This window comes from Dreissena polymorpha, chromosome 6, assembly GCF_020536995.1.
Source record: "Dreissena polymorpha isolate Duluth1 chromosome 6, UMN_Dpol_1.0, whole genome shotgun sequence".
Lineage (NCBI taxonomy): Eukaryota > Metazoa > Mollusca > Bivalvia > Myida > Dreissenidae > Dreissena > Dreissena polymorpha.
The window spans coordinates 46,092,549-46,116,254 of NC_068360.1; the positions used below are offsets into that span (position 1 = coordinate 46,092,549).

At 35.6% G+C, this 23,706-nt stretch overlaps 1 protein-coding gene across 1 annotated transcript in view; it reads right to left on the minus strand.

Moving 5' to 3' along the window:
* Positions 1 to 6,259: 6,259 nt before the first annotated feature.
* Positions 6,260 to 23,706, minus strand: part of LOC127834124 (cullin-3-like) — a 36,334-nt gene continuing 18,887 nt past the window's right edge. The window contains exons 10-19 of the mRNA XM_052359744.1: positions 21,095 to 21,265; positions 18,178 to 18,285; positions 16,707 to 16,831; positions 14,869 to 15,088; positions 12,547 to 12,664; positions 10,729 to 10,797; positions 10,277 to 10,352; positions 9,843 to 9,912; positions 9,258 to 9,364; positions 6,260 to 8,892 (exon numbers count right to left, since the gene is read on the minus strand). Coding sequence (XP_052215704.1) covers positions 8,868 to 8,892; positions 9,258 to 9,364; positions 9,843 to 9,912; positions 10,277 to 10,352; positions 10,729 to 10,797; positions 12,547 to 12,664; positions 14,869 to 15,088; positions 16,707 to 16,831; positions 18,178 to 18,285; positions 21,095 to 21,265 — 1,089 coding nt within the window. The 3' untranslated portion in view covers positions 6,260 to 8,867. The remainder of the gene's footprint in view (positions 8,893 to 9,257; positions 9,365 to 9,842; positions 9,913 to 10,276; positions 10,353 to 10,728; positions 10,798 to 12,546; positions 12,665 to 14,868; positions 15,089 to 16,706; positions 16,832 to 18,177; positions 18,286 to 21,094; positions 21,266 to 23,706) is intronic.

Genomic DNA, 23,706 nt, shown 5'->3' on the forward strand with positions numbered 1-23,706 from the left:
CACCCCACACTTTACACCCCTCTTCACTCCACCCCCTCCCTCCTTTGTGATTGAAATTGAGAGTCCCTTCACCTTAAAAAAGAAAATAGATGAGCGGTCTGCACCCGCAAGGCGGTACTCTTGTTCAATTTGCGTTCAACAGAAATAATTTACACAAACAGTTTAAGTTGCTTTTTACATACATGTATTTTGTGTTCACTAGTAAAAATGATAAATACATAATCCTGTTTTAATTTACAAACATTGTGTTCACAAATACATGTGTCTCAATTCAATGGATTAATGTTACAAAATTATTTATTATATATTGTCATTCTATGTGCATGTATAATTTTTTGTGGTATTCTGTAGTGGTTTTAGCCTATGCACCAAGTGTGTTGTAAATTTACTACAACTCAAGGCAGATAAGAAATTTTAAGGTTGCAAGTTGTTTTTTTTTGATTACCTTTTTAAAGATTTAGTACCATGAGTATTTAGTGTCTTGGTTTTTTGTATGTTAGTTGATAACCATTTAAAATCCTCAGGGTAAGAAATTGCCAAAGTATTTTTAATGCCAATAAGATATCATACTGTATAAACATGAGTGTATGAAGGAAAGAATGCTTGTCCATATTATAAAAAAGAATGCATTTTATTTATGAACTAACTAAAAATCTAAAGACTCAAAATATTCAGAGCACTGGTTTGCTTTGATATTTGTAACTCTCCACATTGCTTCTACTTTAACCCATTTATGCCAAGTGGATTCTCCCATCCTTCTAAATTGGATCAATTTATTTCAAAATTAGGGATGTTTAGTATATTTATTTCTATATTTAGAATACTTCTAACAGAAATTCCTTTAAGCAAACAGCGCAGACCCAGATGAGAAGCCATATGTGGCGTCTCATCTGGGTCTACGCTGTTTGCCAAGGCCTTTATTCTAGGCATAAATGGGTCAATTGAATATTATGTTGATTTTTGAGCTTTCTTTGTTTGTATCTATAGTAACTGTATGTGTTAATATAGACAGAGACTCTTACAGTGCTTGAATATGACAATGCTTCTATTCTAGAAGTCGTATGTTATTTTTACCAGTATGTAAACTGTGCAACAGGTGTGCCACTTGCTGATTTTTTTATTACAAAGACACTGATACAATTTTGATGCTTTTGCTGTCTTGAAGACAGACACATTTACAGCAATGGCTCTGAAGATAAAATCATGTAAAATCGTAATACTCAAATTTCATTGCATGTATTTCATTACATTTATGTTCAAATTAGAGTTGTTTTAATAACATGTGTTACATGTTCATGTATGACTTGTCAGTTTTTAGCTTTTCAGTTATTAAGTGTATAGAATATATTAGTTATACCCCCACAAACGAAGTTTAGGGGGGTATATAGGAGTGAACTTGTCGGTCAGTCAGTCGGTCTGTCTGTCGGTCCGTATTAAGTGTCCGCTCTCTAATTCAAGTAGTTTTTGTCTGATCTTCACCAAACTTGGTCAGAAGTTGTATCTATATGATGTCTAGGCCAAGTTCGAACATGGGCCTTGCTGGATCAAAAACTAGGTCATTGGGTCACTTAGACTGTTTAAACATTCAGCATGTTGTCCGCTCTCTTATTCAAGTAGTTTTCATCCGATCTTCACCAAACTTTGTCAGAAGTAGTATCTAGATGATGTCTAGGCCAAGTTCAAACATGGGGTTTGCTGGGTCAAAAACTAGGTCACGGGGTCACTTAGTGCGTTTTTTTAACATTCAGCATGGTGTCCTCTCTCTTATTCAAGTAGTTTTCATCTGATCTTCACCAAACTTGGTAAGAAGTTTTATCTAGATGATCTAAGGCCAAGTTCGAACATGGGCCATGCCAGACCAAAAACTAGGTCACAGGGTTACTTAGTACGTTTTACACATTGAGCATGGTGTCCGTTCTCTATTTCAAGTAGTTTAAATCCGATCTTCACCACACTTGGTCAGAAGTTGTAACTAGATGATGTGTAGGTCAAGTTCGAACATGGGCCATGCTGGTTTAAAAACTAGGTCACGGGGTCACTTAGTGTGTTTTAAACCTCACCATGTTGTCCGCTCTCTAATTCAAGTAGTTTTTATCCAATCTTCACCAAAATTGGTCAGAAGTCGTATCTTGATAATGTCTAGGGCAAGTTTGAATATGGGTCATGCCGGGTCAAAACAAGGTCACGGGGTCACTTAGTGCGTTTTAAACATCACAATGTTGTCCGCTCTCTAATTCAAGTAGTTTTCATCCAATCTTCACCAAACTTGGTCAGAAGTTGTATCTAGATGATGTCTAGGTCAAGTTTGAATATGGGTCATGCCGGGTCAAAAACTAGGTCATGGGGTATCTTAGTGCATTTTAAACCTCACCATGTTGTACACTATCTAATTCAAGTAGTTTTCATCCAATCCTCACCAAACTTGGTCACAAGTTTTATCTAAATGCTCTCTAGGACAAGTTTGAACATGGGCCATTCCGGGCCTAAAACTAGGTTACGGGGTCACTTAGTGCGTTTTTTAACATTCAGCATGGTGTCCCCTCTCTAATTCAAGTAGTTTACATCCGATCTTCACCAAACTTGGTCAGAAGTTTTATGGAGATGATCCTAAGGCCAAGTTAGAACATGGGCCTTTCTGGGTCAAAAACTAGGTCAAGGGGTCACTTAGTGTTTTTAAATTGAGCATGGTGTCCGCTGTTTTTTGTGAAGAAAACATGCAAAATATTATGTGTCAATGCGGCATGTGGGGTATTCGTCACGTTTATGACAAAGCTCTAGTTAGTGATAGATTCATTCCATATTTTCTGTTATGTTGTCCATGGTGTTTTATTGAAGATTGTATTGGATTGTTAGGTAGTGTAGATTGTTCAGTGTGTTGTTGTTTAGGATTTAAATTTTAAAGTACTGTGATTCAACATTATGTTTTTTGTTTTGTTTTTCTTTTCATAAAAATACAATGGAATATTATTTATATGAAAAGCTTTAATACAAAAATAATGATGAAAGTTGAAAAATGTTTGGCCATGTTGTGTTGCCATCTTATTCTGATGTATAAATGATGCAATAATTTATTTCATGACTATAGAAAAAATGCAATATAAGAACAATTTATGCAGTCCCTTAATAAGTAACAATATATAAAAAAATGCAAATATAAGAAGTGCAGACTAGCACATACATAAATGGGTGACGTCTGAAATTCTTTGTTTCACTTAAATAAAAATGTTTAGAGATGTTCAGATGTTACAACCTTACTGGATGTGACTTTGCAAAATATAATTTAACCAAAATTACAAATTTGTTGGATCTTTTATTAAGGTTATTATTAGTTACACTGTTAGTAACTGACGGTGTATGGGATATACACCCTTAGTAATTTCAAACCATACGTGAGCGAAGCTTGAGTATGGTATTAAATTACTGAGGGTGTATATCCCATACACTGTCAGTTACTAACGGTGTAACGATTATATCTCAACCGACTACTCGATTACTGGGTGGGTATGGAAATTACTCGGGGTGTATAGAAAATACTCCATGGGCACGTGACCGCTCTAAGCTAATCGGATTAGGTCATTTTTGTAGGAGATGAGATATAATGTTATACTTATTTATAATGTATGTTAGGAATGTCATCCTTGGTATGAAGTTACACAAAGATGTTGGATATTTATATGAAGTTACACAAAGATGTTGGATATTTATATGAAGTTACACAAAGATGTTGGATATTTATATGAAGTTACACAAAGATGTTGGATATTTATATGAAGTTACACAAAGATGTTGGATATTTATATGAAGTTACACAAAGATGTTGGATATTTATATGAAGTTACACAAAGATGTTGGATATTTATTAGAAAGATTTGATTTTACATAAAATGTGAATACATTATACCAATAATGGCAGAAGACTGTTTGTATAATTGTTTTTTGATTGTACTTATATTTATGTGTCTGCCTGTCAGGTTTTCTATATAAATATTTTTTGTTTACTTGTGCCATTGTAAGTAATATTCCGGTAAGCAAAAATTGTCATGCAATTATTTTGTGTAATTAATGGTAACAGGCAGTTATCATATGTTTACCAAGAACTAGATTAATCTATTTACCTTGCAATGAATGGGGTTTCTTAGGCATACAATGCAATTAATGGGCTTTGTTTGGCGTACAATTACATGAATAGGATTTGTTGTTTGTACATTTCAATCAATGGTTATTTGTTAATTGTAGATTAAATAACTGGGATTTATTTTGCTTTTTGATCAGCAGCATGTAGCCATGTTCCACTTTCAGTAGGTCTTCCCCTGGTATACAAAATGTATTATTGAGATTTCAGTTTCAATGTGATAATAACCATGCATATTGTTTATCGGTATTGTTAAATAAAATATAAGCTTTTATGGTGTGTGTTATTTTTTAACTACTTACAAACTATACATTTTTAGCTGATCTATTTTTAGCTCATCTATTTTTTGAAAAAAAATTATTAGCTATTGTCATCAGCTTGGTGTCGGCGTCGGCGTCCTGTTAAGTTTTGCGTTTAGGTCCACTTTTCTCAGAAAGTATCAATGCTATTGCATTCAAACTTGGTACACTTACTTACTTTCATGAGGGGACTGGGCAGGCAAAGTTAGATAACTCTGGCGTGCATTTTGACAGAATTATGTGCCCTTTTTATACTTAGAAAATTGAAAATTTTGGTTAAGTTTTGTGTTTGGGTCCATTTTATTCATTAAGTATCAAAGCTATTGCTTTCATACTTGCAACACTTACTAACTATCATAAGGGGACTGTGCAGGCAAAGTAATGTAACTCTGACTGGCATTTTGACAGAATTATGTGCCCTTTTTATACTTAGAAAATTGAAAATTTGGTTAAGTTTTGTGTTTAGGTCCACTTTATTCCTACAGTATCAAAGCTATTGCTTTCATACTTGCAACACTTATTAACTATCATAAGGGGACTGTGCAGGCAAAGTTATGTAACTCTGACTGGCATTTGGACGGAATTATGTGCCCTTTATACTTAGAAAATTGAAAATTTGGTTAAGTTTTGTGTTTTGGTCCACTTTATTCCTACAGTATCAAAGCTATTGCTTTCATACTTTCAACACTTATTAAATATCATAAGGGGACTGTGAAGGCAAAGTTATGTAACTCTGACTGGCATTTGGACGGAATTATGGGCCCTTTATACTTAGAAGATTGAAAATTTTATTAAGTTTTGTGTTTTGGTCCACTTTACCTCTAAACTATCATAGATATTGCTTTCATACTTGGAACACTCGCAAACTATCATAAGGCTACAGTAAAAGGACAAGTTGCAAAACTCTGGTTGTCATTTTTACGGAATTATTGCCCTTTTTTGACTTAGTAACTTTGAATATATGGTTAAATTTTGTGTTTCGATCCACTTCTAAAGTATCAAGGCTATTGCTTTCAAACTTCAAATACTTTCATGCTATCATGAGGTTACTGTACCTGGCAAGTTGAATTTTACCTTGACCTTTAAATGACCTTGACTCTCAAGGTCAAATTATTAAATTTTGCTAAAAATGCCATAACTTCTTTATTTATGATTAGATTTGATTGATACTTTGAGAAAACAACTCTTACCTGACATACCACAATAGACTCCACCCAAACCATCCCCCAAGCCCCCCCCCCCCCCCCCAAAAGTGTTTTTTTTTTCTTCTTAAAGATCATCTAATAAATGACCACCCCCCCCCCCCATTTTTTTTGTGATTGCTCCTCATTTTAGCTTTTTTCCTCTTTCAATGTCAAAATAATTTTACAACAAGAGATGTGTTTGTCAGAAACACAATGCCCCCTATTGAAGCCATATATTTGACCTTGCAGGATGATCTTGACCTTTCACCACTCAAAATGTGCAGCTCCAAGAGATACACATGCATGCCAAATATCAAGTTGCCATCTTCAATATTGCAAAAGTTATGACCAAGGTTAAAGTTTAGTGACAGACAGACAGGCCAAAAACAATACACCTCCAATCATGCGATCCGGGGGCATAAAAAGTAATAAACTTTGTGGGATCTATATAGGGATGACGAAATTAGTTGAACTGTGTAAGCATTTTCCTCCCGTGTTGTGGTTTTTAAATCGCACCCCTGATAGCGGTTGCATTAAAAAACAAGTCTGTAATGTCTTTCATTGTCAATGCTGTTGAGTATCAACTACCATTACCAAGCTTTCTAAGACACAAACACAAGAAAATACAGGTAAACAAGACATCACATTTTTCAAAATTTAATAGGATTGCAATGAATGTATCCCTTAACACAATAAAGAATAGTATTTACACAAATCACATTTAAATAACATAAAGAACTAGTGCAAACGTCCATTTGTGCACCATTTCATCAGAAAACATTAAACAAACATGTAAGACATGTTGTTTACGCAAAGCATCTAATGCAGACATCAAACAATACTTCAGAACAATGAACAAAAAAAACATAGTGAAGAACCAAAAAGACGACAGGATCAAAGAGGGCAATTTCTTACATAAGCAATGAAAGCGATTTCCATAGCATGTCAAAAGAAGTTTAAATTAAAAAACTGAAACAAAACAGTATTAACAAAATACGCTCTGCAAGCTAGGTATTATTGCGGTGTTAAGTTCAAATATGTTTTGCATTATTTTGATTTTCAATTTTAATACTTCAACAATCATTCATATTGTTTTTGGTTATTTATCTCCAGATAAAAAAATATAAGCTTATCTCCCCACCATTCCGATGCAGTCAAAGGGATATTATAGTATATTGGAACTGACTTCAAATTTATGGGCTTTTGCAGCTATGATAAACTGCATTTAAAATAACTGTTTACTGTTGTCACAACTTAAATGAACAAGTTTCTATTACTGTCAACTGATAGCTGTCTATTTAAATTTAAACTTTACTTGCTATTCTGAATCACAAATTCATTATGTGATACCAATTAATGCAAAATGCAGTAAGGAGCTGGTTTACATTACTTTTTGCTTTTAAGAATAAATCCATCAATCAAGATTGTCGAGGTCTCAACACTCTAGACATGTACAGAACAATCAAGTATATTTTAGTTATATTTGTTATTGAAAAAATATCTTCATCAAATGTGATATGCATAATGGTGCCTAAAATATGGACTACTGCAAGACAAATGAAGGACAAAAGAAGGTACATGACACTGGTAAAATATATATTATTTATTCATCTTGGTGCTTAACACCAAAGATGTGTGGTGATACACACAATACTTTTTTTCCTATTACCCATTACCAAAGATAAAATGTAAGTAAAATGAACATAATTCCCATTTAGAGGGAATTTACAAAAGCTATGCTTAATGAAATTAGTTCAGTTCCACAAGGGATTGTAGTACAAAAATCTCCCTATCCTTAAATATTGATTGTTTATGCTTTTTTAGAAATAAAACACCATTAAATTTAAATTATAGATAATCACTGCAAACTGAAGCCCAAAATGCCAAATTTATTAAAACCCTGGTCCAGATTAGACAAATAAATACCTAATTTAACAATGAAGCAAGATAGAATGGACTGGGAAATGACTGTACTGAATAAATGGACATATACCAGTGACCCCTATGCAGGTAAAAAGATGTCTGATACAGAACTTTTTTTAACTCGTATGCATAACACATTGCATATGAAAATCTATACATGCCTCTAAAGTTTTGAGCTATCAGACATTTGATAAAAATTGTATGTAAAACTTCTATTCTTATTCACCAGTAATGTTATTGATACACAAAAGTACACATTTACTTAAAAAGTTAATTTAAAGCAGTACTATTTTATCTTTATCACCTTACCTTTAAAAAAAATCTAAACACATAATATTCAAATGACATTCAAACGTATACAAATATCTATCCTGCTGGATTAAACAGAACGTCTTTTTACACAACTGGTTTTGAAAAAGTGATTCTTTTCCAACTGATATAGAAAAATTTGACTTGTTTAATTAATTTTCACATATATAACAATCAAAATAGTATGTGATTTTTATAGTTTATACTCTAACGATTGAAGTCAACTATTAGATTGGCAGCGGAAAGTTATCTGAATATGTTGATTAATGAAAAAAGCAACCATGCAGCTGATGACAAAAGACTAGAGACCCTGTTAATGAGATTGAGTTTTAAGTTGATGTTTGAAAATGATGCCAGGCTCTCTGTTTCATTAACAACATATTAACAAATCATGCAGACAGGTACATTAACACATATCAAAAGATTTCTGACCTATTATGCAAACAAAAATACCTTCTGTAAATGCGAAAAAGACCGTTTAATACCAAGGCATTCACGCCGCATTGTAATTAGAAAAAACTCAAATTTACACATTGCCATGTTTACATTAATGGTTTAATCTTAAGAGAGAAATTTGCAAACCAAAAAAGTAAATTAAATACTAATCTTGCACATTAAAAACAGAACATTTTGAAACCAAGAGAAGAAAATTCTACCATTCACATCCACCGGGTACCACCAAAAGTACCACATGAACGCATGTCCTAGTTTATATCTAAATAGCATGACAATGTCTACACAAGACAAAGTCAGTAAATATTTAACCCCCGTTTATCAGTGCTTAACATAAACATTGTCGATCTGTTCACCAAAAATGGTAGGCATATTCACCTAGTTACACTTAGTCTCCAAGACATCAAAACAAATACATCCAGCCCCTCATTCTGCGTGCTGGGTCTGGTAATCAATATCCATGAAGAAATGAAATATCACAAGACAGCAGTTTTCAGGGTGAGGGTCATTGCTTTGACTACCAAGGTCACACACTTTTCAGCCACTACTCCAAAGTCAGATGCACTCTTAAGCTACATATGTGTACTTTTTCCTGAAAAAAGAGAATTTTAGCATTGGTTGCAATATAGTAAGGAAAACATTATGGCGCAATAACTGACATTAACATACCTAACAATAAAGTTAAGTAAAAAAAAATTGGTATCAAAGCATGAAAACCATACCAGAATTAGCATCAATGAAATGTTCTATTGTAACTTTACATCACTAAATTTCTCTTGTTTCTTTATAATTTAAGTTCATTAAAACTTAATATGAAATACTCAATCAAATATACCAAACTTGATACTAAATAAAATCCAACCTAGTATTTACATTGGTTTGAACCAGCACATGGCCCTGGATAAAAACAATCATTATTTAATTCACATAACAAGAACAAACGATCACCCATGTTACCTATCTTCAGGAGTTCGGGCTAGATATTCACGCTCTATAAGCCCCTCTATTCTCTTCTTAATCACCACAGGACTTGGCAAAAATCTGCTCTTCAGCTGCTCTGTACACTGGAAAAAAACAATCAGAACAGGCTTAACAGTTGGTTCACAGAATATATCAGTGATATAAAACTAGAAGCATTCAGTGAAGTATATCATCCATTTAGCAACAACAGTTTTCTTACATTAACATCTATTATTAATTGAGCCTTGAGATTCTGAGAAAACTGGGTTTAATGCATGTGCGTAAAGTGTCATCCCAGATTAGCCTGTGCAGTATGCACAGGCTAATCAGGGAAGACACTTTCCGCCTAAACTTTATTATCAGTAAGGAGGGACTTCCTTGAAACTAAAAATACCATAAAAGCGGAAAGTGTCGTCCCTGATTAGCCTGTGCGGGTTAGGGTCATTGTACATTTTACGCACATGCATTTAAGTATTTCTTAGTAAAGTTAACATCATCATTTCCTTTTATTCAACTGGTGCCTTTTATCGGTGGACAATGGCTCTATTACAAGTGATTATCACAGCAAGTCCTGTCTCATACCTCAGTCACTAGCTGGTTGTGCATTAAGGTCTTCCTGGACTTCATGATTCTCACAATGGCTGCCTCAATCGTAGCTACCGTTAAGGCAAATATGGTCACAGAAATAGGCAACAACATGTGCCACAATGAACAAAGACAATATTAATTTAATGTTGTGCCATTAATGAAAAACATGCAACAGCTCTTTAGAAAACGCGTATTTTTTTTTAAACGAAATGAAATTCTTCTGAAAATTAAATATTGAATTCTTTTTTTCTTTAAATGTTAATACACAAGTATTCCTGAAGTGAGCATTTTAATGGTTTGCCTTTCTGATAAATAACTGATCTTAAATTTTCACTTAAGTTATAATAACTCTTAGGTGCTGAGCTAGCATGGTTGTCTCCAGTAACATTGTTCTATACAACTCCAGACTAGGATTAAGTCAAGGATATTCATGTTTGCGGTCCTCGTCCACCTTTGTTCTCGTCTCCTTCCTCTCTGGTTCTGCCTCACCCTTACTGGCCGCAACTAGAACACACCAGACAAAGGAACATAATCACTTGCAACAACAGCCACCGACCAATTACCTGGAACTGTTTTCATTAAATTATTTAGATGACAAAACTCTGAAAAATAACATTCTTCAGTTAAACAATTTACCTTTAAAGGAAAATAAATCCACCTGGAGCCATATTACATATAAAATATTTTAATGTATATAACATGAAGAATTTGCTTAACAATGCTATCTGAGCGAAATGATTTGCTTTTAAATGCCATGCTTATTTTTTTAAATATAGTGAAAATTGTATGACAGCCAAAATTACAAGTTAGATAACATGTGGACATCAACATTCTGCTATGAAAGTTTGTAATAACAACCACTTTTTTTATATTTCATTACCTGTTTGGATCTTCACTCTGAACAGCTTGGATGTGAACTGATCGTTTACTGTGAAAAAATGACTCGGTTCTGAAACAATTACAAAAAACCCCACATGATTGTTCTTTCTTAAGGTTAATTAGCAATAATTTTGAAAAAAAGAGGTTAAATGGTACTTTCTAAACAGTATGACTACCACATATAAAGGCCTTTTTTATACAACCTTACATTCTACAGAGCTCCAGATAAGGTTTTGTGAAATTCTTAAATTACTACCAGATTTTCAAAAAGAATTCTTAACTCTGAAATTTTATTCTTAACATTACTACTAAGTTTTGAAAAATAATTCTTAATTTTTCTAAATGACCTAAAAATAAATAATAATGGTTATTTTCATGCAAAAAAATCAAAATAAACATTCAAGCAACTTTATTTATACGAGTTCAACAGTGTCTTTTCAGTATTATACAATTTTATTTTTCAAATACCTTCATATGCCCAAACTGTGCTTAGATTGCATGCCTTATATGAATTTTTACATATTTCACAATTAAAACGATCTCCATTTCAATCTTTTCAATGATTAGCCATGGGACTTGTCCCTTCCACTCGTTTTATGTTTTTTTTCTGTTTAAGTTTGGACCCGTCGTGTCGCGTTTTTGTTTAGCTTTTCCGACTGTGTTGTAAACTGAACATACAACATCGTTTAAGATCTTTTCTATAATGTCTTTCTAAACATTTAACAATATTTTTAAATAAATACATAACGGACTTGAAAATAATTCCTAATTACGAAAATACGACCCTTATCTGGAGCTCTGATTCTCGTTCAGGTTTATATGCTAATAGTGGTTTCACAAAGACTATGACCCTAAAAGGTGTGTTTTTAAAATGTGTGGAAGTTTATTGTAATCGATTGATTGGCCAATTTCAATAAGTCTTAGAACAAAATAAGGTAAATGTCACGGTCAAAATGAGGTCAGCCGATGTGGGTGGGTTAAAAGCGTTCATAGATAAAATCCATGCAAGTATCAAAGCTTTGTACCAAGTATTATCGATGTTTGATAAAATGCGCCATTTTGGGCTAACAAAGAATTTTGACCTTCTGCATTGGTCTAAATCCAAAAGTAGATTAATCATAATCAGGTGATGCAGGTGTGCTGATAGTGTTTAAATACACCATCCATGCAAGTACCAAAGTTCAGTAGGATGCATTATTGTTTAAAAAGAAATGTGTCATTTTGCGATAACAGCGGACAGACTGACGGACCAACAAACAGAAGGACAGAAGGTCAATCACTCTGCACCTCCAGCATCAGTAGAGGCAAAGGACATACATATAACAGTAAACAGAAAATTGTATCAGGACATTGCAGAAATAACTTATTCTAAGCTTAATATAGACTTCAATCCATTTAAATGAAAATGACAACAATGGAAAAATACAAGTCAATCAGGAGCAAAGTAAAGCATGGAAATTCAGAACAGGAGTCTTAGTAACTCTGTTTTTTTCAGTCAAATATTTGCTATAAATAAAAGTACTTGAACTTTACTGGGCAAGCTTAGCCAATATACATGATTAACAAGTACTAAATACTAAAAGCACTAAGGTGTGACATTATAGCGCAACTGATAACTGCCCTCTTTATATCAGAGGAAGCTATACCAATCCACACACACATTTAACTGCAGGGCCAAGGGGTGAAGTCATAAACTCTAGATTGACATTCATACACACTACCAAGAAAACTTATTTTAATTCCAGAGATAGCCTCTCATAATAAATTAAATTTGAAATCACATTCTTGTATAGGCCCTTATACCAGGCATAGTTTGTACCTATTTCCTTGTTCTTGGGTTCCTTGTGCAGAATCCTCTGGGCCAGTTTGCCCACCGCCAGGGACTGGATGGCCCGCATCAAGTCCTTCTCAGGGATATCTGTCTCACTGCGGATCTCCTGTTCACCACATACATATAGGTTATATCTGTCTCACTGCGGATCTCCTGTACACCACATACATATAGGTTATATCTGTCTCACTGCGGATCTCCTGTACACCACATACATATAGGTTAACCCTTTACCGCTCAGAAACAAAGTGAAAATGGCTATATGCAACCAGCATATCACAAGAAGGGGCTATATGCAACCAGCATATCACCAGAAGGGCTATATGCAACCAGCATATCACAAGAAGGGCCTGCGAGTCACTCGCAGTCTGTTTAGGTTATATGCTGTTTTCTGCTTATCAGTACCTTATGGTTGGAAATGAAGCTTCTAAAATTTGCATATATCAAGAAAAGTCTTAAATTTCTTTGATTTTCTAATGGACTACAAACAGGTCAAAATCTTTATCTAAGGAGTAAAGGAATAACAAAATGTGATGTTTAATTGTCATCACGCTTTCATTCATGAAATAAAACACTATAGGATAAATGTTACTGTATCTCAGAAAAAAATAAGCAAGAACAAGAAATGTGTTTGTCAGAAACACAATGCTCCCTATTGCGCCGCTTTGAAGCCATACATTTTACCTTTGACCTTGTAAGATGAACTTGACCTTTCACCACTCAAAATGTGCAGCTCCATGAGATACACATGCATGCCAAATATAAAGTTGCTATCTTCAATATTGCAAAAGTTATGACCAAGGTTAAAGTTTTGACGCCGCTTTGAAGCCATATATTTGACCTTGAAGGATGACCTTGACCTTTCACCACTCAAAATGAACCTCCATGAGATACACATGCATGCCAAATATCAAGTTGCTATCTTCAATATTGCACAAGTTATTGCAAAACTTTAACCTTGACTTTAACCAAGATTAATTTTTTGGGACAGAATGACAGACAGACAGAATGACAGACAGACAGGCCAAAAACAATTTACCCCCGATCATTCCATCCGGGGGCATAAACGTGCATTGTTTAATTATTTTTTTTGCTGTTTATTACAAAGTTTTGTGTTTCCAGTGTTCGACACAGGATTGAAACATTTGAAGCAGGGCAATGATATAATGTAGGGATAAGTTTCAGGGTTCATGGGGGAAACTAAAATATAGAAAGTATTCCCAGAGTAGCCTGATGACTAGGCCCAGTCTGGGACATAATGTCCCCTATGTCTCTGCAATATCAACATTAAACAAGACTATTGTCAAGCAATATAAGTCCCCTCCCAGCTCCACAATTATCAGAAATTCCAGATTTTTTAAAATATATATTTGTTGCCATAGCAACCATTTTTTTATATTTAGGAACAAAATGAAATGACGTGCATAATGTCCATATTGCCATCTATCCATGTTTAAAGTTTCATGAAAAAATAATAAGAACTTTTTAAGTTATTGCAGGATCCAGAAAACCACCATTTTCAGTAGCATTTCTAGTCTATTTGTTGCCATAGCAACCAGAAATTTTGATGTCTGAACAAAATGAAATGACGTGCATAATGTCCATATTGCCATCTATCCATGTTTCAAGTTTCATGAAAAAATACTAAGAACTTAAAAAGTTATTGCAGAATCCAGAAAACCACCATTTTCAGCAGTATTTCTAGTCTATTTGTTGCCATAGCAATCAGAAATTTTGACGTCGGAACAAAATGAAATGACGTGCATAATTTCCATATTGCCATCTATCCATGTTTCAAGTTACATGAAAAAATATTAAGAACTTGAAAAAGTTATCGCAGGATCCAGAAAACCACCATTTTCAGCAGTATGTCTAGTCTATTTGTTGCCATAGCAACCATAATTTTTTACGTCGGAACGAAATGAAATGACGTGCATAATGTCCATATTGCCATCTATCCATGTTTCAAGTTTCATGAAAAAATATTAAAAACTTTAAAAGTTATCGCAGGATCCAGAAAAACCACCATTTTCAGCAGTATGTCTAGTCTATTTGTTGCCATAGCAACCAGAATTTTTGAAGTAGAAACGAAATGAAATGACGTGCATAAGGTCCATATTGCCATCTATCCATGTTTAAAGTTTCATGAAAAAATATTAAGAACTCTAAAAGTTATCGCAGGATCCAGAAAAGTGTGACGGACCGACAGAGACATAACCATAAGTCCACTCCGGTGAAACTGGTAGGGGACTAACAATACATATACCGGTACATGTGCGATAGGCCCATGATACACCACCAACACCATACCTCATAGGTCCACTTCTCCCTGTTGTTGAACAGCATGAGCACACACATCTGGTACGTGGACACCTGAATGATGTGCTTGCGAGGCCCCTTGGAGGAGCTGGCCCCAACACTGTCACTCGAGTCCTCCTTTTTGAGTCCGAAGAACTGAGCGTGCAGGTCTGCTGAGCCCAGCTGAGGCTGCAGGGTCAACTGGCGACCACTGTGCTTGTTCAGGTAAAACCTGCACGGAAAATACAACAACATTACAAACATTCTTATGAAAATTATAAGCATCTTTTGGCAAAGTACATTAAGTTATTGAGAAGAAACACTTTTTATTTTAACAAACTTTTCACCTGAACAGCCTCAATACAATCTAAATCTAGTTCTAAATGCAACATTGTTATATGAAAAGATCTCTCAAGGTTTGTCAATTTAAAATGTTAGTTTACCAGAAAGCCCCCCTTTGACACTGCCACCGGCCCTCCAACCAAACCCAAACCATCAAAATTAATTATTAAACATTTACATTTCCTTTACTTATATTCAGTTAAATAGAATATACTCCAGTTTTTTACACAATATCCATATTAATGGAACTCAATTCTATCTCAAAATATACTTATTGTTAAACACTTTTCATTGAGATTTTACTCCAAAACTTCAGAAAAATCTCCATATCTCCTCAATAGTACGTGCAGTCAAAGATGCAAATGTATTGGTAATATTTAAAATCAACAACAGTTATTTAACAAAGGGATCCAACACAACATCAGTAAAATTGCTTCTTCCGTTAAATTGGGTTTTATTTAAATCATTTATTTTAATTAGTCTTATATTTAGGGTTTTCATATAGGTCACGCAACCTTATTCCAAGTATCAGTGATTACATAATATTGCGTTTCATTTTATCACATTTTGATTATATTATAATCGCAAGGATAGCAGAAATCCACCCATCTCCATTACCTTTCAGCTTTAAAGGCTCTATAAAGGTCACAAATCCAATTATTATGCATATGAACTGGTCTAATTTTTACCGGATTTCAGTTACTTTTGCATAAAAACTTCTAATAGCACAGCTTAGGTACAACGTTGCCAAGAATTATGGAAGATAAACCCGTTTCATAATTGGAAGAAATGTTTACATTTTTGCAACTAACGTGATGTGTAGCCTCAGAGCGTTGACATATGCTAAAAATAGCCGAAAGAAAATTCAATTTTAATTCTATTTTAACAACTTTTTACCAGCAGAAAGTAACTTATTAGATCACTACAAACGTTTTAACCATTTAGAAGAGACCTTCTTTGGGAGTGATACCGGAAAACGTTAAAAGTCATCGTTATATTTTTGGTGACCTGAGTCACTTTCACTTTCTCTTTCGCGAGTAAACAGCGATGTAAATAAACTGATTGTTTGTAAACACAATTGACTTGGAGGACACTTTATTTTGAGCTCAAAACAAGTTGTATTGCTCATTTTTTTATTATTATGTCGAATAGCATATATATATTGTTTTTTGATAACCTTTATAAATAAAATATGAAAAAAATATTTAAAAATCTGTAAATAATTACGTATCTTCACCTTTATAGAGCCTTTAAGGTATTCACACTAAGCAGTTCAACCAAGCTCACTCAAACTCTTAAATCATTACTTATTTCTTATAGACAAATACAATTTTACAAGAAACATAAAAATCTGAGCAAGCCCTGTTCAGCATTTACCAGAGAAGGGATTAAAGGCTTGGCTTTATTAAGATAACAAAAATATAAGTCAAGAAAAATTAGCAGTTTGACCAAGCAAGCGATTATTCTTATATTTTTACTTGAGACTATGACAATGTTAAGGCACTCACTTTCTGAACTGTTCAAAGGCCAGCCTGGGTGCCTGGGGTATGTTGCAGTTGGGTGTGGAGGACTGGGTGGGCCAGTAACCTGTGGTCAACACTCGCACAGTCAGGTCCACGCCATGCTGGTTCAGCTGATAAAGAATGATCGAGAGTTAGTAGTGACTTATCCAAGGCTTTGTCAAACAGACAGATACTTTTGTCAAATGACCAGAATATAAAAATATAGCACAACACAGGGTCATAAAAAGCACACATGGTACCAGTGTTAAAATGTCAATAGAAACAAGAGCTGTCTCCATAGGATGACAAATGCCCCCAATAAACGCTTTCATAGAAGTTATTGAAATGCACTAAGTGACCCTGTGACCTAGTTTTTGACCCGGCATGACCCATATTTGTTCTTGACTTAGATATTGTCTTGATACAACTTCTGACCAAGTTTGGTAAAGATCTGATAAAAACTACTTCAATTAGAGAGCGGACACCATGCTAAATCCTTGAAATGCACTAAGTGACCCCGTGACCTACTTTTGACCCGTCATGACCCATATTCGAACTTGACTTAGATATTGTCTTGATACAACTTTTGACCAAGTTTGGTAAAGATCAGATGAAAACTACTTCAACTAGAGAGCGGACACCATGCTAAATCCTTGAAATAAACTAAGTGACCCCGTGACCTAGATTTTGACCCGGCATGACCCATATTAGAACTTGACCTAGATATTGTCTAGATACAACTTCTGACCAAGTTTGGTAAAGATCAGATGAAAACTACTTCAATTAGAGAGCGAACACCGTGCTAAATCCTTGAAATGCACTTAATGACCCCGTGACCGAGTTTTTGACCCAGCATGACCCATATTCGAACTTGACCTAGATATTGTGTAGATACAACTTCTGACCAAGTTTGGTAAAGATCAGATGAAAACTATTTGAATTAGAGAGCGGACACGAAAAGTGTGACAGACAGACAGTGCGAAAACTATTTACCCCCTTTTCTTCAAAAGGGGGCATAATAACTTCGACATTATTTAAGAAAAACAACATTTTTAGAATTTAACAAATACATAGGTTCAAACAACTATTTACTGCTTTGCACTTGTGCCATATGCATATTAACAAACTTACAAATGACTTGAGGTCACTTTTAATTTAATAACAATAAATAACCATGCAGATTGAGATCATTTGTATGTGTAACTTATGTTTTTATTGAGTTCTTAATGACATAACAACAGTTAAATACTTTTGCTTGCTGCAGAAAACCAATGAATTTCTTACTTAAAGTACTGAAGCACAATTAATGTTGGCCTGTCAAATAACAGTGTTTTAAGCTGGTTCAACCCAGAAGAGTTAAAAAACACAAAAAAACTTGTATATACTCCACCACCACCCAAACCCCCTCTATACAAGTTAAAATAACAACTAACAACAACATGCAACATCTTACTCCCTTCACCCATCAGATACATACATTAGCCTGATTGATGAATCCCTTGAACTCCTCCATGTAGCTGTTGGAGACCGTCATGTCCTTGAACATACCCTCCAGCTTGGATGTGAACTGACAGCCACACTCCGTCTGAAAAAACATAACAGGGTACACATAGTCATGTCACGCTCACTACATCAGTCAATATTTGAGCCACACTCTTGAAAAATGGGGCCTGAATGTGCATTAAGTGATGACCAAGGTAAGCCTGTGCAGTCTTAACAGGCCAATCAGAGACTTCACTTTCCATTATGTTCTTATTGAAAGTCCAGAAAGTCTTGCGCTTGATTAGCCAGTGAGAACTGCACAGGCTATTCTGGGACAACCCTTAATGCACATGCATCCCAGGCTCATTTATACAATCTTTTTTCAAATTAAGTAAGATTTCTCAGCAATTTCAGCAGAGCTGCAACAATTTGTTGATGTAACTTACACTTGACTGAGATAAAAAAACAAGAGGGCTAAGATGGCCCTAGTTCGCTCAACTGAGAGGAGTAGGTTCATTCAATCTTTACCGAATGTCAAACTTGACCTAGATATTGTCCAGACAAACATCCTGGTCAAGTTTCATCATTTTTTCATCTGCTAGTCATGATCAATGTACCTATGAGGTTTCATGATCCTAGGTGTAAGCATTCTTGAGTTATCATCCGGAAACCATTTTTCTAAGTTGAGTCACCGTGACCTTGACAGCCATTGTGTGAATATGTTTTTTGGCACTGTGACCTTAACCTTTGACCTAGTGACCTTATAATCAATAGGGGTCATCTGTGAGTCATGATCAATATACCTATGAAGTGTCATGAACCTAGGCATTAACGTTCTTGAGTTATCATCCAGAAACCATTTTACTTTTTCAGGTCACCATGACCTTGAACTTTGACCTAGTGACGTGAAAATCAATAGGGGTCATCAGCGAGTCATGATCATTGTACCTCTGAAATTTCATGATCCAAGGCATAAGGCTAAAGCGTTCTTGAGATATCATCCAGAAACCATTTTACTATTTCAGGTCAGCATGACCTTTGACCTAGTGACCTGAAAATCAATAGGGGTCATCTTCGAGTCATGATCAATGTACCTATGAATTTTCATGATCCTAGGCATAAGCGTTCTTGAGTTATCATCTGGAAACCTTTTTACTATTTCGGGTAACCGTGACCTTGACCTTTGCCCTAGTGACCTGAAAATCAATAGGGGTCATCTTCGAGTCATGATCAATGTGTGAGTAGCGGATCCGTGGTCTAGTGGTAACACACTGGCTTCACAATCCAGAGATCGCTGGTTCGATCCCCCGCTGCACCTAACCTACTAACTCGTCTTTCGCATGAGACGTTAAACCGAGGTGCAGTGTACTAGGTGCTATACACCGGGCACTAAAAGACCCAGGGTCACCCCTGGAACGGGGTGTCTCCTGTATCTTGCACTATCCCCCGTAACCAACTAACACGTCTTTCTGGGGGCGATGGCCATATGGGAGACAATCCCGGTGCACTCGATAAAAAACGAAAAACACACAACATGATCAATGTATCTATGAAGTTTCATGATCCTAGGCATAAATGTTCTTGAGTTATCATCCAGAAACCATTTTACTATTTCAGATCATCATGACCTTTGACCTAGTGACCTGAAAATCAATAGGAGTCATCTGCGAGTCATGATCAATGTACCTATGAAGTTTCATGATCCTTGGCATAAACGCTCTTGAGTTATCATCCGGAAATCATCTGGTGGACGGACGGACCGACATAAGCAAAACAATATACCCCCTCTTCTTCGAAAGGGGGGGGGGGGCATAATGAGAAAACTGCCCCCCCTCCCAACAGCCATGTTATTCAACTGACAGGAACCATTTTTGAACTCAACTCTCATATCAAGGAAACAAATGTTCTGAGCAAATTTCATGAAAATTGGGCCAAAAATGTGACTTCTACTGTGTTCACATGTTTTCACTATATACATATAGAGAAAAATGCCTTGCCACTGGCGGCCATGTTTTTTCACCGATCCCGACCATTTTCAAACTCGCCCCAGATATCAATAAAAGCAATGTTTTGACCAACTTTCATGATGATTGGGCAAAAATTGTGACTTCAAGAGTGTTTACAAGGTTTCTCTATAGCCAAATAGGGAAAACTGCCACAATATACATATAGAGAAAAATGCCCTGCCCACTGGCGGCCATGTTTTTTCACCGATCTCGACCATTTTCGAACTCGTCCGAGACATCAATTGAACCAATGTTTTGACCAACTTTCATGATGATTGGGCAAAAATTGTGACTTCTAGAGTGTTTACAAGGTTTCTCTATAGCCAATTAAGGAAAACTGCCCCGCCCACTGGCGGCCATGTTTTTCAACGGATCGGAACCACTTTTGAACTCAACCAAGATATCATTAAGACAAACATTTTGACAAAGTTATATGAAGATTGGGCATGAAATGTGACTTCTACAGTGTTTACAAGGTTTTTCTCTTTTTTTTGACCTAGAGACCTAGTTTTTGACCCGGCACAACCCAGTTTCGAACTCGGCCGAGATTTCATTGGGACAAAGCTTCTGACCAAGTTTCATGAAGATGGGACAATAAATGTGGCCTCTAGAGTGTTTACGAGCAAATGTTAACGGGCGGACAAACGGACGGACATACAACGGACAAAGACCAGTCACAAAAGCTCACCTGAGCAATCAGGTGAGCTAAAAACAACCTAACATACTAAATCATGGAACACACATGAAATACAGAATACATAAATAAAATATTCAAACAGTGCTAAAAAAAGAACAGCCATGGCCATAAAAATGGCTTCTTTACGGAATAAATATGCACGAAAAGTTACAAATAAATCTCTCATTTCCAGACAATAGCACCCAATATTTTCCCTCCTGGCAGCTCACCTTGAGTTTTGAGATCATGTTCTTCTCGGAGTCGTCGGACACAGACTTGTTGAGCAGGAGCCGGCGGGCCAGGTGCTGCTTGTAGTAGCGCTCAAACACATCCTTTTCCTGCAGGAACCGGAACAGCACCATGGACTTGTCCAGTACCGTCTCTATCTCCTGCTCTGTCATCTGCAAGGGATTACACTCTCACCATGTCACATGCCTTTAAATCAGCCCAATAACCAGATAACCTAATATGCCAAAAGATATTAGGCTAGATGACCATGTGACCTCAAATATCCGTCAGTAGCACTCTTTCACTGTGAAATGACGTCATTTTTTTTTACAAAATGACCTAATTATCCCAACAAACTCTCCAGTTAAACTCTTTTAAAGTGTAAATACACGGTGAAAAAAGCATAAGATAAAAAGAAAGAAATGTGAAATGATTAATAGAATAATAGGTTGGTGACATGGATGGAGAATGGTTATCTGGCTCATTAAGCCTTCGGCTCACACGATAAATTTCTCCAACTTGCAAGATAACCATTTTCCATCCATGTCACCCACCTATTATTCTCTATTTATAGGACAGGCTGATTCAACACATTTTTTTTCACATGGAAGACACTTCGTCTTACCAGGGCAGCCAATCATTCATAACCATAGGGAAACTTGTATTACTGTCTTATTTATATCCACAATTGTTTCTGACCATTCCCATATTAATTGATGTTGAAATCATTTGCCACTCACAGAGTTTTGATGAGAGTCGTACGTTCTTTTGATAATATTCCTTTTCTTCAGAACAACGCCATATGCAAACAAATCAGTAAATAAATAACAATCGAAGTACTGACAGTACTGGTGTGACGATGCTTTTGAAGAGGATGGATATAATAGCAACAATTAAAGTTTATCTACATCACCACAATAGTGTATGTGGGTACGTAACAAAAAATTGGGTGCAAAATAAAATTTGGGAATGAAAATTTTGGGTACAAAAAAATTATGCCAACAAAAAAATTTGGGTACGAAAAAAATTTGGGTACAAATTTTTTTTTTGGTACAAACAAAAAAATTGGGTACGACAAAAATTGGGAATGAAAAATTCTGGGTACAATTTTTTTTTGGGGGGTACAGGTAAGTAGTACCCATGTGGAACTTGAACCATTCAGCAAAACTGGGAGGCGAGTTGCATTCTCAATCAAATCTAAAAACAAGGGACAAAATTGTCGCAAAACCAGGTTTTCAATGTGAAAAAAAGTCTGATAAAGGGAGACAACTCAAACTGAACTGATTGTTTATAATTTACCCCCTTTGTTTCAGAATCAATCTATTTTTAGTTGTGGTGACCTTGACCTTGGAGATATTGACGTAATTGTTTCGTGCAACAAACTGTCCCATGATAGTGAACAAATGTGCCAAATGATTTTAAAATCTCACAATGAATGACATAGTTATGGCCCGGACAAGCTTATTTATGGCCATTTTTTACCTTTGAACTCAAAGTGTGACCTTGACCTTGGAGATATCGACGTAATTCTTTCACGCGACACACTGTCTAATGATGGTGAACAAATGTGCCAAATGATTTTAAAATCTCACAATGAACGACAAAGTTATGGCCCGGACAAGCTTTTTAAGCCCACACGCCCACCAACATTCGCAAATCTAATAACCAGGTTTTTCATTTGGAAAACCTGGTTGATAACTACATTAGGAGTTTTCCCAGCGTAACGGCACTTGAAGTGCCACCTGGCAGTTTCGTGTCTGGTTTCTTTCCCAAACTTCTCGATAAATTACTTTTATCAATGATAATAAGTGAAGCATGCTGATCAGGGCTCAACATTAACTGTTGTCCAATTGCCCCTGGCAAGTAAAAGTTGGGTCTGGGCAAGTTATTTAATAATCTAGTTGTCCGCCCGGGCAAGTGCAAAAAAGAACAAAGAGCATGTAATTTAGACTTTCATTAGACTTTAATTGCAGTAATCATTTTGTTAAATGTTCAAAAATAAAAAAGGTTTTGTGCTGTATCATTTTGATCTTTATTAAAAAATATGAGGTTTACAGTTAATGTGATATTTAATGTTTAGGCAAGCGGCTGTACGTTCAGGGCAAGTAGATTTAAAAACCTTTAAAGATTTTAAGATTTTAAAATTGCCCGTCAGGGCAAGTTGGTTTTTCGGTTAATGTTGAGCCCTGCTGATTGAGAAAATTTAGCTTACTCAATCGGACTGGCTCGGTCTTTTACATAGGTTGCCATTGTGAAGAGTTTTTTCATGGTATGAAAACTTAAGACGAGCTGCTTCACTGAAGCAGCATCACAAAAAAAACAAGAGCTGTGTTTGTGAAACACAATGCCTCATAGTGCGCCAGGTGACGCCATATATTTGACCTTTGACCTTGAAGGATGACCTTGACCTTTCACTACTCAAAATGTGCAGCTCCATGAGATACACATGCATGCCAAATATCCAGTTGCTATCATCAATATTGCAAAAGTTATGACCAAGGCTAAAGGTTTGGGACAGAAACACACATACAATGACAGACCGACAGACACATACAATGACAGACAGACAGGTTTTACAGCTGAAGCATTGATAACATTTTTAAAAGCACCACAC